Raw genomic sequence first — 16,478 nt, forward strand, 5'->3', positions numbered from 1 at the left:
CAGCATTATCTAACAGAAATAAACTGTGAACCACAAATGTAAGTGAGAAGTGTAATTTTAAACTGTCTGCTAGCCACATTAAAAGGGATCAGGTACTATAAATTAATTGTAATGTATTTTACTAATTCAATATATGAAAATATCATTTCAACATGTAATCAATGTAAAAATTATTAGTAAGATATTTTCTTTTTTATATTAAGGCCTTGAGATCCAGTGTGTTTTACACTGATGCTACCCCTCCCTCACTTTGGACTGTCCACATTTCACATTCTCAATAGACACAGGTGGGTAGTGGCTACTATACAGGTTCACGCAGCATTGGAGTCTCAAAATGGGTAATGCAGCCAGAACAAGGATTGATGCCTCCCTTTCAACAGGTGAAAACCCCAAGGCCCAGAGCTTAAATAGGTCATTGACCTGGTGATGGAGCTGAGCTGGAACTAGAACCTAGATTCCTTGTTAAAGTGCTGTTTCCTCAAATCATGCTGCCCTCCCCTTGGGAAACAGAAGGGAGTTGGTGGGGAGGGGGTGGTCAAGAGAACTACCAGTAGTGAGCACCTATATATGCTAGAGACTGTGATGAGATTTATATTTTATTTAATTCATACACAAGCCCTTTCAAGTACATATCACTCCTCTATTTTCCATATGAGGTTAGAGAGGCTCTAAGTGTTTTAGTAGTTGATAATGGCAAGGTGACAACCTTTAAAGAAAATGATGTTATCAATATTAGAAAGATGTTGCTTACGACCCCAACCAGCTACCAGTTTTGAAGATGGAACTCAAGGATGGATAAGCTCTCAGACACCCCAGTGCTAGGAAGACTGTTCATCAGCTTGCCACGTGCCAAGAGCCAAGGCAAGATCCAGTCTATCCTTACAATACCACCTTCAACCCATAGCTCCAAATATATACAATTAAAGCACAAGAAAATGACTCAGTCACCCCATTCTGACTAGCTAAGCATCAAGCTCTAAGCTATAGGCCAGGCAATACCATTTAAATAGACCATGTGCCAAGGACAAATCAAGTAACAGAGTGGGGACAAGAGGGAGCAACCACTCCTGAGCTAGAGAACCTGGTCATAGGCCTTGATGGTGAAGCTTCGAGGGAAGAGGCAGGCCAGGGGGCTGAGTCTAGGATGTATCTGTCCGTTGTGACCGAGCAAGCAGCTATCCTATCACAACATGGGCATGAATCCCACAGACATGCTAGTTGGCTAGGAAAACCACCTTAGGTAATTGATATGGTTTGAGTGTCTTAACCCAAATCTCATCTTGAATTGTGTCTCCCACAATTCCTATGTGACGTGGGAGGAACCTGGTGGGAGCTGATCGAATTATGGGGGCAGGTCTTTCTTGTGTTGTTCACGTGATAGTGAATGAGTTTCATGAGATCTGATGGTTTTAAAAACAGGAGTTTCTCTGCACAAGCTCTCTCTTTGCCTGCCACCATCCATGTAGGACTTGACTTGTTCCTCCTTGCCTTCTCCTATGATTGTGAGGCCTCCTCAGCCATGTGGGAATGTAAGTCCATTAAACCTCTTTTTCTTCCCAGTCTCGGGTATGTCTTTATCTGTAGCATGAAAATGGATTAATACAGTAACAGATACATATATCTCCATCCACAGGTGAGCAAAAGGAAGCTCAGAGTCATAGTAACTTTAGAGCCCATGTTTATAAGACCCACACTGCACACTTCCTGCTAAAGCTCCAACCTGGTAAAGAAAGCCATTTGAAAAGGCAAACTAGGACAAAATGTGTATATATATATATATATATATATATAGTCTGTCAGCACAGAGAACTATTTGCAGTTGGAAACAGGCCTCAGTATTTTTTTTTTTTTAAGTAGTAGGTTCCCTCCATTTCTGCTGCCTATGGGAGCAATTTCCAGCCCCTTCTCCAAAAGAAACATTTGGCTTTCTATAGAGAACCTCTGAAACCTCTTGTGACTGAGTATGGTAGAAGGGGAAATAGGCCCTTATCATACCCACCCCAACACTCTTATGGGGAAGCTGAGGTTGAGCCCCTGTAGATCCATTTATTTTAGGCAGTATTTGGTTCTGAAGCAGATGTTTCAGAAATTACCCCCTTGACCCATCAATAGTAGCTTTCAGCGGCTCTTCCAGGGTGGCCTTGTCTCTTTTAAATTTCATTTCCTGTTGGAAAGGATAGACAGGTAACTGGTTAATGCCAGTGACTGGACTCATTTAACAGAACACTGGGACCTGAGTGTGGCTGGGGAGCTGCAGTGGGACTGACAGGTGGAACAGAGCAGCTGGGTGAAGAGGAAGGCATTAAAGCCCACCAAGAGATGGATTGTATTTTACTGCTTCTCCACGTGAGGGAACTTGCCCCACAAGAGGAGGGGATATGAATGCACTCAGTTGTCACAATGGACATGGTCCTTGGACCTGGCCCTGAGGCCTTGGTGGGAATCCTGGCACTTCCCCTCCATCAAATCCTTTAGCCCAAATGAGCCTCTGTTGCCTATCTGTTCTATTGCAAAGGGTGGTGTGAATTCAAATGATGCGTGCAACCTGCTTAGCAGGTGCCTCACGCCTGGTAGGCATTTACACACCATAACTGGGATTTGAACCCAAATAATTTAATGCCATGTTTCCTACTGCATGTTACCTACTGCATGGTGTTAGACAATAGATAAGGCAAACCCGGACTTTAAAGAGGCAGGCACAAAATAGATAATTTCAATACACCGAGGTAAGGATTCCGATCAAGATAGACATAGGCTAATACGGTACCCCATAATTTGGAGCACTGTTGATGTCATGGTCAAAGGGGTTGATGGAAGGATTTGTTAATCATCTGTCTCTTCCTCCAGGAGGTTACAACAAGGAAGGAATACCACCTGTGTTATTCAGAAGTATGTCCATTAGGGGCACTGTGGGGAAATGGGGAAGGAGGGAATGTTCAAGGTGTGCTTAAGTAAAAGAGGAGTTAGCCAAGTGAAGAACAAACCCAGTCAGAGGAAGCTGCATGAACAAAGGTATAGAGGCTGGAAAGAGAATGGTATGTTTAGGGAATCGGAGGCAGATTATTGAAATAAATTGAATATTGAGTATGGGGACAGGAGGTAAGATAAGAAGAGTCAGTAGGGGTAAGACCATGGAGAATCTTGTGTTGCCAAGCTAAGAAGTATGTCACTTGTATGAATGAACACTAAAGTGTGGAAGGCCAGAAAGGGATGATTTATCAGAATCTAAGATGTCTACCCCAACCCTAAAATATGCCTGCCTTACCAGACTGTTGAAGTACCCATGATATTTTAATATCAAGCCCAAAGTAATAACCATATTAACCCAAAACAGCTATCACTTCTTACTCTCCAATGAGTTTATCAGATTTGCTGGCCAGGTGAATTTTCACAACAGCCCTATGCAGTAGGTGCTTTTCTTACCTCATCTTACAAATGAGAAGACCAAAGCAGATAGGTTGAGAGGCTTGCTAAAAGTCACACAGGAAACGCATAGTGGAGTCAAGATTCAAACCTAGTCAGTCACCCTGGCTCAAGTCCATTTTCTAAACCACCGTATTATCTCAAATCTATCTCCCAGATCACTACTATTCTTGACCCGAGTGTATCACTTTAAGACCATTTGATAAACTTCTAATTTCCATAGCTCTATTCTTCAATTATATAATTTTGATTTAGTTATTTTGAAATATGCCTTTTTTGTCATATTATCTTGCATTTGCCCCATGGTTTCTACTTTTTCACCATGAAACGTTTTAAACATATATACTCTCTCAAATTGGTCCACTGTGTTTAGTTTCTAAGGTATGAACTTTTCCATGTGTTTTGTCTGCTAACCCTTACTAATGGTGGCTTTCTTCCCCTCTCTTGTATGCATTATAATTTTTTAAAGTAAGCTCAACATCAGCAGGAGTTTGCCATTGTTGTTTTGTGGTTTTCATTTTTAAAATTTTGTCTTTGGTGGAAAACCTTCATGCATGAGGATGTTGAGACATTTTTAAGAGCTGGTTTTAGGTTTGCTGCCGTCAGTGTCTCCTAGTTTAATCAATTCCAGGCCAAGTTTTTATGTTACTATCTTGGTTTGTGGCTTGTGCAATACCTGAGAAGAACCTCAACCCCACTCCCACATGTAGTACAGGCTGAGGTTTTGATTTCTCCTGGGTGATCCCAATGGCCCAAGGTGCTTCATAGATTTCTGTATCACATCCTCAGCAGAATTTTCCTTATTTCATACTCAGGCCAGTCATTCTTCATTCATATCCTAACGCAGGGAGTTTGTTTCCTGTGGCTCCAACTCTTATCCCCATGGGATACCAAAACTCTAGGCCCTAGGGAGTACCCATAGTTTTCAAATTATCATGGACTCTTTTGCTTAATTCCTCCTCAAAGATCATTGTACTAGTATTGAACTTGTTCTTCATTTCTGGAACCTAGGGATTTCACCTCTTTGTGTACCAGCTTGGCAATGGATTATTTTCTTCATTGTATATTTCACTAGTATCTCTCTGTGATTGGAAGAAGTGTCTCTTGAAAGCTCAATCTACCAAATTGACCAGAAGGCTTTGATTATGCATTTAGCTATCAGTCTTTCCAAATAGTCTCTGAGTTCATGGAGGACAGGGGCCTTTGCCTGGTTTATCTTTATATCCTAATTTTCATAGAGTTCCTAGACCAGAGTAGGAATCGATAAGGTTTTGATCAACAAATGATCTTCCTCTCTCATTCAAAATGGAAATTAAAGAATATACACTAATTACCTTCTAGAGAAAGATGATGCCAAGCATCCTCGTACCTCCAGAAAGCCATCCATACTCTCTGGAAGTCTGTGTTGAACAAATAAAGGAGTCTGGGGCCTGCCTTCATCCTTCCCTTCAGCCAGCAGGTTCATACTATTGACACCACTGCTTTCTTAATGGGCAACTACTACTAATTACAGTGCTGGTCTGGTAGAAATTCCAAGTCTGGCAGGCTGGGTTCTAGACTGCTGGCTCTGCTGCCTTTCTTAGCACACATTGATGCTTTTCTATTGCCATAACTGGAATCTGATCAATAACATGCAGTGTGCAATGATATAATTTTTCTGTTGGCACCATAAGGAACTTGCAGAATAAGTTCACAAAAAAGCACCCAGCACAGTGCCTGGCACAGAGCGGGTACTAAGTTAATGTTCAGGGTCTTTTATTTCTTCTTTTCCATTAAACATATTCTATAAATATTTGTTGAAAATCTGCTTTCTAGGCATTGTGGTTGGTGCTGGAGGTGGAGAGGAGTAACATGGAGTGCCTGATTTAATATTTAATAGAAAAATAATGTCAGGTCAAATTTGGCAATAGAAAAAATATTCTAAATGTCCTTTGATTTAAGGTGAAAAGACATCTCACTTCATTCCACCATCCTAAAGTGCCTAGTAAAGTATAACCAGCAAAATAACTTCACCCATTGCTGTTTTATAAAATAAACTTATCTCTTCTCAGAGAGGAAATACAACTTACAGTGAATGTATTAGTGGATGTATTAGTTTGTTCTCATGCTGCTACAAAGAACTGCCCAAGACTGGGTAATTTATAAAGGAAAGAGGTTTAATTGACTCACAGTTCTACATGGCTGGGGAGGTCTCAGGAAAGTTACAATCATGGCAGAAGGCACCTCTTCACAGGGCGGCAGGGGAGAGAATGAGTGCCCAGCGAAGGAGGAAGCCCCTTATAAAACCATCAGATCTCATGAGAACTAACTCATTATTATGAGAACAGGATGGGGGAAACCACCCTCATGATTCAATTATCTCCACCTGGTCCCTCTCACAACACGTAGGGATTATGGGAACTACAATTCAAGATGAGATTTGGGTGGGGACACAACCAAACTATGTCAGTAGACAATAGAGAGCTAATCATAAAAGACCATTTATGACAACGACTTTTGAGCTCCCTTTACCACTGTAATCTCAGAACCCTGAATCATACCTGAACTAAAGTAGAAACTCAGTAAGTTTGCTGAATGTATTTGCACACAAATATGTATGGCTATGGCTTCTCACCAGGTAAGATGTGACTCATCATTCCACACACATTTATTGAGAATTTCCTACAAATAAGAGTTTGTGCTAGATTTTGTGATGGAGACCAAAAAAAAAAAAAAAAAAAAAGTAAGATAGAAACCCTCCTACAAGGAACTTCTAAGCTTAAGGGTGAGATAAGTATATAAATCACCATAACATCATATAGAAAATGTGAAGAGAAGAACAGAGAAGAGAGCTATGGGAGTTTCAAAGAGGGAAAGGCCACTTCCAGCTGGAGGGATTAGACAAGACTGGATAATGTATATTTTATGCTTGGTCTTGAAGGAGAAGTAATTTGTTGCCTTGCAAAAGGGGGAGAATGAGTATTGGCAAAGAAGAGAAGGCAATCCAGGTGAAAAGATGAGAGCAGAGAGGCAGAAAAGCACAGGATGTATAAGAAGAAATCGAAATTTGGCTGGAAATGCATAAAGGGGAATAAAGATAACTAAGGCTAGAAAGGTAGATTGAGCCAGACTGCAGAGGTTTTGAATGTGTCCTGATGTACCACTCCAGGACATAGGGTCTTTATAAAATACCCAATGCTTAACATATGGCGGGGCTTAATTAATGCTAAACAACAATCTCCTAGCAGAAACCTGTTCCCCACGTGCACAAAGGAAGCTGCCATCCTTATGCACAGGCAATTACAAACATTCCAGATACTCGGTCCTGAACCCTGCAAGCACATCAAATGCTCATCGTGAAAGGTCACCGAGCAAACAGCTCTGATGAATCCTGGCTTGGGCTGAATCAAATCCCCTAAATAAGATCCACTAGATGTAGTGTCAGAAAGGTCAGAAATGACACTATTTCACATCTTGAAGCATTTTTACCATGTGGAACATTTTAGAGGAAGAAGAAAAAGGAACGAGGGGGGGAAAGAAACTCTCCAGAAATAACAGAATCCCAAGTAATTCAGTGTTAAATGATCACAAAGTAAGCTGGGGATTTATTTTGGCCCCCACCTCCTTGCAGTGATCTGAAAAACAGTTGATTTCAAAGAAGGTCATGCCAGGATTAAAAACAGTTCCACGCCTCTTTCCTCGCCTCCCCTGTGTGCCCCCACTGTGTACCTTTGTTGAGTTCACTTGAGATGTTCCATGATGAGGTAGGCACTAATTCAGCACTGACTGACAGCTCTGTTTCTGAAAAGAAAAAGAAGGGAAGGGAGAAAGACAAGGGCAATATTAAATATAGTAACTTATAGGCTGTTAGAAGCATTAGAGGAGATTTCCAAAGGGCCTGCCTTTGGAGAGAGACCACGGCAATCCCATAGCTTATTAGACTGGAATGGTGGCTCTAGATGCCAGTAGAGGCGCCTGCATTTTAGATGCCATCGAAATGAACAATCTATTGGCCAGATTTGAAGATTTTTACTTCAAAACACTGGCTTGAAAATTAAAATGTAAAATATTACATTAACCCTCTCAACATCACTTACCACCAGAGAAATGCAAATCAAAACCACAATGAGATGCCATCTCATACTAGTCAGAATGGCTATCATTAAAAAGTCATGCTGGGCACAGTGGCTCACACCTGTAATACCAGCACTTTGGGAGGCCGAGGCAGGTGGATCACAAGGTCAGGAGTTCGAGACCAGCCTGACCAACATGATGAAACCCCGTCTCTACTAAAAATATAAAAATTAGCCCTGCCTGGTGGCATGCACCTGTAATCCCAGCTACTCAGGAGGCTGAGGCAGGAGAATCGCTTGAACCCGGGAGGCGGAGGTTGCAGTGAGCCGAAATGGTGCCATTGAAATCCAGCCTGGCTGACATAGCGAGACTCCATCTCAAAAAAAACAAAAAAAGTCAAAAAATAACAGATGCTGGCAAGGATGCAGAGAAAAGGGAATGCTAATACACTGTTGGGGGAATGTAAATTAGTTCCGCCACTGTGGAAAACAGTTTGGAGATTTCTCAAAGAGCTAAAAATAGACCTACCATTCAACCCAGCAATCACATTACAAGGTATATACCCCAAAGAAAATAAATTATTCTACCAAAAAGACACCTGCATCATATGTTCATCACAGCACTATTCATAATAGCGAAGACATGGAATCAACCTAGGTGCCCATCAACAGAGGACTGGATAAAGAGAATGTGGTACATATATACCATGGAATACTATGTAGCCATAAAAATAATGAAATCATGTCCTTTGTAGCAACATGGATGCAGATGGAGGCCATTAGCCTAAGTGAATTAACAGAGAAGCAGAAAACCAAATATCATGTGTTCTCACTTATAAGTGGGAGTAAAATCATAGGTACCATGGATAGGAGCAATAGACACTGGAATTACAAAAGGATAGAGGGAGTGGGGCAAGGGTTGAAAAACTACCTATTGGGTAGTATGTTCACTATCTGGGTGATGGGATCAATGGAAGCCCAAACCTCAGGATCATGCAATATACTCTCACAACAAGCCTGTACATGTACCCTCTGAATCTAAAATAAAAATGGAAATTGCAAAAAAAAAAAAAAAAAAAAAAGAACAAGGGCAAAATACACCTCACCCCTAAAATACTACATTAACAAGAAAACAAATCTGCAGAAATGACCACACATAATCAAACATAAACTCCTTTTCTTGTTGAAAGACCAGTCTTGGACTAATAAATTTAATAGCCTTCCTATGGAAGAACAACATTGCTCCTGTAACTAATTTCACTGGTCGTGTTTGGAATTGTTACCATTTCTGTGAATAGAGAAATTCGTTTCTCTACATTGGAATTTTAGGTCAAGACAAATGAAAGCTAAGTATTTGAATATAGAGAGTCATTTGTGGTAAATAACTTAAAAGATAATTTTCAAAGCCATCATGAATCAAAGCAAACATACAAATCAATAATCTAAAGGACATAATACACTATGAAGTACTTATGGACTGTTAGAAGTACTTACAGGCTGTTAAAACTCTTTAATAATAGACTGTAATATACAAATAATGTTTGTTGTTGTTCTTGTTTTTTGAAAATTTAAGCCACGCTACTAATATATTGTAATGGGGTTATATTAACCTCCCCTTAGGCTATGTCTACACACACAGACACACACACACACTCAGAACATTACTAGAGAATATTAGGGCTGGACAGGACCTCAGAGGACCCAGGGTCACTAGCTATAAGGCATACAAGTTGTCAGTCCCTCCTACTTCAATCCAGTGTAGGCATCTTTAATCAATTATGGCTCTGTTTGCCTGTTAAGCCTGGGATCTGTCGTAGAGTCCTTTAAGCACAGTGCTCTAGGTAGCCACTAAAAATTGATCTGAGATAGAATGCAGGATGAACTTTATTAAGTGGAAGAATTGCAATTCAAACCCAGGTCTCTTTGACTCTAGCACTCCACACCTTCTGGCAGCCCATGCTGACCAGTACTCAAGCCTGTAAAACCTGGCTTTTTTTTCCCACCTTACCTCTGGCCTCACCTTTTCACAGAGATAAGCACATTTTTTGTATTTCCATATTTACTGATGGTGACTGTCTGCCAAATGGCCACATGTCATCGTCACTGACTAAGCTTGAACAAGAACAGGATGTTGACTCACTGAGACCTTGCAAAGGTATACTTCTAGTTTATCTCCCTGCCACAGCAGAGACAAAAGGATTGTTTGGTTTGTGCAGACCTCCTTGGCTTACCTCTTTCCTAGTCCTAGAAGCAGGTGGGAAAGAAGTAGATGAACCACACATACCCTCCCCACCTACAGTGGCCCTGGTTTCCTCCAACGTCCTGAGCCAAAAATAGCATAGACTCTTTCAAGGGGACCAGATGTCAGATAGGCAGTATGGCAGGGATCTTAATTCCAAAATATGAAAACAAAAAGAAAATTTTACCCAAGTAGGAGAAATGCTTACTACAAAGCCACAGTGGAAAGCAGTGCTTCTGTTATCAACCCCTTGTTTGGGGAATGGGTATTTCCTGCAGGTGCTTTCCCCAGAAGAGCTAATTGTCTACATTTCAGGGCCCTCCACATATGACTCCAACCCCAACTCCAGTCTGAGCCCCATGCTGCTGCCACCCACTTTGGCTCTTTCAATAATGACAGCCCTTGTTTTCAGTAGTATGGACTGCTGCGGTTCACCTATGAAAAGGCTCATCAAACACTCCAACACCCAGGCTTCAGGGAGCTTGGGAATAGAAGGTTGGCAGCCAAGGCGGCATTTCAGGGAAGGAAGCATAGGTTGGAAAGTGGTGGGATTAAGATGAACCTTGACAGCATTTACATGCAATATTTTCATAGCTTCATCTTACTGCTGCTCACAGCCAGAAATATAGTTTCATTTTACAGTGTTAATTTTATAGACAGTTAGCTATATGTCACTTGGTTTTTCCAAGCTGAGTTGAATTGCTGATTGAATATAATTTGGGACCAATGACAAATGAATAGATTCTTGGCACTGCTAACAGTGAAATTGTTCCCCACGTGTCCCTGGACACTAATTACCACTCAGTTCTTGGGCTGTAGCAAAGATAATTTCAATTCGCAAGTGATTGTGCTGATTCTGGGAAATTTTGTTCTCAGCTTCAAGATCCATTCCTTTAGATAACCACGTGTTCAGCTTCTCAGATAAAATGATAATAAAAACAGACAAAATATTTTAAAATATGAATAACTTCCCTGAAAAATAATATCTTCCAAGGCCATATTTTTTTAAAATAAAGGCTGATTATTTTATGTAGAAAGTTGAATATTAATAATCTCCCCTCACAAAGTGATGTTTAATAAGCTTTTTTTCTTCACTGAAAGGAAAACTGAAGTTTAAGTGAGGAAAATCAAGCACATCTCAGCTGAACTCCATCGATTCCATGGCCACCAGTGGCTTCAGAGAGAGACACGGCCACAAGTTTTGACCCTGTAGGATCTCCACTGATGGATTCCTATTTGCCTCACCGTTGGCAAAAGCATGAGACATTTCCAGGTATATTTACCACCAGCCTGGCAGCCTCTCTTCACCAAAAGCATTATGGTAATAGCAAATGTGTATGTGCCATTTAGAAGACAGTAGAATATTTAATGGAAATACACACCAGATTTTAACACTACTGTCTGACACTTATTAATTTTGTGATCATGAGAAAGTTACTGAACATCATTTAACTTCTATTTTCTCATCCATAAAATGGGAGCAGCAAAGGACTGAGGTAATGATTAAATAATGGACCAAAAGACTCCTGTACAGTGTCCAGCATAGAGACTCAAGGGCTTTCATACCTCTCCTTTGTCTAGTAAGGCAGACAGTGGCCATCCTCTGCATGGATGTACTTGGTTAGCTACTAAGTCACTGTCTGTATTTGAAATAACACATTTACCATGCTCTTAGAAAGACACTGCATTTCACATGCCTCACTAATCCAAGCCAGTCTTTTCATTTTGTGAGGTTTTCCTGAATTGGTCACCACTTCTCTAAGAACATAAGTGTTTTTATATGGTTTTATCCAATTTGAGCAAACCAAGCATGTTTTAGAAAACTCCAACCCTTATCTTTCTCGACCTCTTTTAGGAGGGCAAACCTCAAAAGCTATTCTCCTCCCGATTTGATCAATAGGGGCTATTATCTTTGCAGTTTCTCGGAGGATTGACTTTTTGGCACTGATTCTGCAAACCATAAGGTTTTGGTATTTAAGCCTCAACAGTGGGAATGTTATTTGGAAGGAAGGAAAAAGTAAGCCTTGAATCCTCCTCATTGATAAAAGCCTGTGCTCTCCGAAAGGATTACTGGTTCATCTCAGCAGTTGGCAGGTAAAGACCCAACATTCACAGGATGTGGAGGCCCTTCCAAGAAGATCCCAGCCATGCCACATCCTGTATCCCTGATTCAGTGATGCGTGAGGTTACACAGGCATGCACATACTCACAAGACCAGCGGCCAGCCCAGTAGCTGCAAAGGCTGAATGCAAGAGAAGCAAGTGGCTACCCCACTGCCTTTCTTGACCGCTCACTGAGTCCTAGAATGTTATAACTGGGTGGGCCCTCAAGGCCCAGGACATATTTATCCAATTATATTCTTTGGATCCATGGGATTTTTTGGAGCTATTTATAGAGGAACATAAGAGGATTTGGGGTTCCAGAGGACAAGAGTACAGGCTCTAGACCCTCCTTCAAAAGGAACAACTCTACTTTTATCTATTTTATATATTGTTGTGTTTACAGGTACTGTGGAAAATGCCCCAATGTTTTAAACAATTGTTTAAAACATTATGTCATACAATCTCTTCATTTTTCAGACGAAGCAAGTGAGGCCCCTGGTAGGGAAGTGGCTTCGCCAAAATCACAGAAGTTCTAAGATAGAGCCAGACTTTAGAGGTGGCTCAAAAGGAAATACATGCTGACTTCTCACTGAGCTGCATGTTCTGCTGTGTATAGCCATAAGACGTGGTATGTATTCTCAGAGGCCGAGCTTTGAGAGACACTCAAGGAATTTCCAAGCAGCCAGGGTCAGTCACATAGAAGGGGCACACTTTCTTCCTATGGTAAAAGAAGGCCTCCACTTGTGATCATTTGGAGGGTGGCGGGAAAACAGTCAAAGATGCTGATGGCTTTGAGACTGTTGGTTTTCAGTGTTACTTAAGATGTTGTTTGGTGAAGGCTTTTAGCCCTGTTTCTTTCCTCTCCCTAGTGCCTCAATGGAGAAGCCCATAGCCAGGTAAATCACCTCAACCAAAGGCGCCTGTTTGGAAAAGTAAGAGTCTGCTGTAACTTAAAAGGACAGGCAGGCTACATTCCCCAGTAGTGCAAGGAGGTCAGTCAACCTGAGCCATGCTCTAGCCCTAGGCTCACAATTGCCCCACATCTGGGGTCCTGAAGGAGGGGGCCTCTCCACAGTAGGGACTCAGCTGACTTACTGAGGAGAGAGAAAATTTGGAGTTTTCTTCATCCTATATGGGATAGTCAGGACTGGAAAGTACTATGTTCAATGTCTACAAGGATCTTCTAGTCCTCAGTGACCTCAAATTTGGATTTCTGATGCAATCTCTAAATGAAGTTATCAATATAGTCACAAAGAAAGAAGACGGCACAATCCTGCAACTTTAAACCCCTGCTCAATTACCCAGTCACACTACCTATATTGCAGTACGAAATCACTTTTTAACCATGTAATTACATTGTAATCAGCATAATTCTTATATATGTGATGAATCCATTACTTTGTTGAAGAAAAATTCATAATATATCAAAATTTGTGCTATTATTTGTATTGTTATATGGTGAGATCTGCAGGAAAAAAAAGAAAAAGAAAAAAAAGGAAGGAAAAGGTGCCTAGTTTTGTCAAAGTCCAAAAGACTCTGCTTGTGCTCAGAGATCTTCTCAACCGTCAACAGTCTATAAGGTAGGTACCTTTATTATCTTCATTTTATGATTGACGAACCTGAGGCAGAATGAAGGCAGCTGCCCAATCAGCTTGTCGGGGTAGGGAGGGGGATCATCATCAAATCCAGGAAGACTGAGGGCAAAGCCAGAGCATCTTCAACTGTGCCACATGGGGGATGGGGGAAGGAGCTGAGAGACATAACCACTTGCTCCCTGGCTTAAACCCCCTTCAGCCCCAGAGGTCCCCTGTGGAACTCTAAGCTCTGCAGTACATAGCTGGAGAACCAATACCAGAGGCCAAGCTCCTCAACGATCAATGTTTGTTTCACCAATTCTAAAATCCCCAAAGGATGGCACACCACAAGGTGAGGAGAGGAAATACTTCTTGAATCACACTTAAATGCCTTTTTTTTTCCTCTTTGGAGATGCTGTTCCTTTTTTAAAATCTATTAAATTCAACCTATAGACCACATGCAGTTCTTGTATTTAAAGAAACTATGCTACAAAAAGCACCACAATGACACACATCTTTAAAGTGAATAAAAATAGACTGTATTCTTGAAAACTATATTACTTTAAAACTATCATACTTGGGCTCTCTTCCACGGAACTATAGAGATTGACTTATTCATTCATTATATATGCATATGTATTAGCACTTTCTATGTGTAAGAACTCGGATGAAAAAGCTCAAACCAGGCCGGGCGCAATGGCTCACGCCTGTAATCCCAGCACTTTAGGAGGCTGGGATCACAAGGTCAGGAGATCGAGATCATCCTGGCCAACATGGTGAAACCCCGTCTCTACTAAAAATACAAAAATTAGCTGGGCGTGGTGGCACATGCCTGTAATCCCAGCTACTCGGGAGGCTGAGGCAGGAGAATCCCTTGAACCAGGGAGTCAGAGGTTGCAGCTAGCCAAGACTGTGCCACTGCACTCCAGCCTGGTGACAGAGCGAGACTCCGTCTCAAAAAAAAAAAAAAAGGTTGAACTGGTCCCTAACACCTTCTAAAACCTTACAGTCTGGTGGGAGAGGAGTACATGACCACATACCGGCAATTATAAACAGCGTGATGGGGTTAACAATAAGACCTGACAAAAACAGCCTCCCTGTCCCCTAGCCACCACCCCCAACACAACGAGACTAAAAACATGAAGAGTACTGAATAAAATGTCACAAGGAAATATATGATGCATAGCTGAGATGGAAAGAAAAGGAAATTCTTGGTGCCAAAAAGGATAACAGAAAGTGGAAGCCGATGCTGAAGGTGCCTATGAATATGGGCCCTGTGGACTGGGGCCTGCAGTTTTAATGTTCATTTAATAATCCAAGATGTAGCCCTAGGCCAGAGCGAAATCTGAGCTCCCTGCCTAAAGTCTTTACTAGAGCCTGGGAGAGCTGCCCTACCTGTGGGAAGGCGCTGGAAATACTTCTCCTAACAGTCCAGAGAAGCTGCTAGGACTCTTGAAAGTCCATTCAGGACTTGGGTGGGGTTGAGGGAAACGTCTCCATAAGACATCAAAAGCTGTGTAAAGACCAGAGAGATTCTGCACCCTTCACCCAGTTTCTCCCAATAGTTAACAGCTCACAGAATTATGGTATAATGTCAAAGCCAGGAATTTGACATTGTTAAAATATGTATATATAGTTCTGCCATTTCATTGCAAGTGTAGATTCAAGTAACCACTACCACAGTCAAGATAAAACAATTTTGTCACCACAAAGATTTCCTGTGTGCAACCCCTTTGCAGTCCTACCCATCTCCCTCCTCCCAACCATTCCTGACCACTGGCAACCGCTAATCTGTTCTCCATTGCTATAATTTTGTTGTTTCAGGAATGTTGTATAAACAGACTCATTTAGTATGTGACCTTTTAAAAACTGGCTTCTTTTACTCAGCATAATGCCCTTGAGATTCATCTACTTTGTTGCATGTATCAATCGTTTGTTTGTTTTTATTGCTGTGTAGAGTATTCCATGGTATGGACATGCCACATTTTGTTTAACCATTCACTGCAAACATTTGGTGGTTTCCATTTTCTGGCTGTTACAAATAAAGCTGTCATGAACCCATGCATAGACTTCCGTGCTAAATTATTCATTCCTGTAAAAAGGAAACTGCATTTAGAAGGAAGAATTGTATGTAAGAAGCAATAATAAGCAAATACATTGGGAAATGTGTTTAATATTTTAAAATAAGCCATGGCTCTGAAAGTAAATATGTGATAAGAGGTAAATATGTGATCAGAGGTACAACAGAGGTAGGCACAGGGTTCTAAGACATCACTGAGGAAGAATACATATTCCCGTTTGGGGAGGAGGAATCCCAAAGGGCAGGAAGGTGGTCCTTTGAAAGATTGTTCTGGGTTAAGAGGAGACCTATGTATTAGAAAGACCATGGCACATTGGAGGAAGTGCAAATAACTCAGTAATGGTCTCACTCCACTACAGCCATAGCAACTTTTTCCAATCCAGGGCCTTCTAGTCCTTTTTGTCGTTATTTGTTTTGTTTGTTAAAGACAAGAAAGAAACATCCCAACTAGTTACTAAGGAGGCAGGATCTCCTTAGGGACAGTGGAAAGTCCTAAAATAAATTTCAAAATGGTTCATATCTTGCTTTTCCCCAAGGAGAAGTTCAAATGAGTGGACCCAAAGTTAACACTCCCTCATTCATCCATGGTGCCACTGGAGACTCAATGGATGCTTAATACAATAAAATAATTTGTTTATTTCTGGCCTCAGAAGAAGCTGGCAAAGACAGAGTATAAAAGGGAGGAGGCATGCTGCAGAATGCTTCGCTCAGAAACTGGTCTCAGCTCCCTACAGAGGTTCCATTTCATTTCCTTTCAGTAGCTGTGGACATCTCGGGTTTCCAATGACATCAACAAACTTTACTCTTTTTTTCCTATTTCCACTTGACTGCCCTTCCTTAAACATGCTTCCCCCGAAAAGTGCCTCCAGGCAATTTTTTCTTCTTACTCATCTTTCTGTGTCATCTGTCTTTGTCTTATGGAGTTTGCCATTTCATTTTCCCCTTTGTATGGCCCACGTACATTTTCATTTCATATTTTATAATCCATTTTATAATAAAAATCTATTA

The 16,478-nt window shown here is 41.2% G+C and overlaps 1 protein-coding gene across 2 annotated transcripts in view; it reads right to left on the reverse strand.

Moving 5' to 3' along the window:
* Positions 1-16,478, reverse strand: part of ROR1 (receptor tyrosine kinase like orphan receptor 1) — a 408,712-nt gene that overhangs the window by 165,071 nt on the left and 227,163 nt on the right. Inside the window, exon 2 of one of the 2 annotated variants that reach the window (XM_008958943.5) lies at positions 7,132-7,203. The exons of the other annotated variant lie outside the window; for it this stretch is intronic. Within the exon in view, the coding sequence (XP_008957191.5) occupies positions 7,132-7,203 (72 nt within the window). The remainder of the gene's footprint in view (positions 1-7,131; positions 7,204-16,478) is intronic. 2 annotated transcript variants of the gene reach the window in all.

The sequence above is a fragment of the Pan paniscus genome, chromosome 1 (assembly GCF_029289425.2).
Source record: "Pan paniscus chromosome 1, NHGRI_mPanPan1-v2.0_pri, whole genome shotgun sequence".
NCBI lineage: Eukaryota > Metazoa > Chordata > Mammalia > Primates > Hominidae > Pan > Pan paniscus.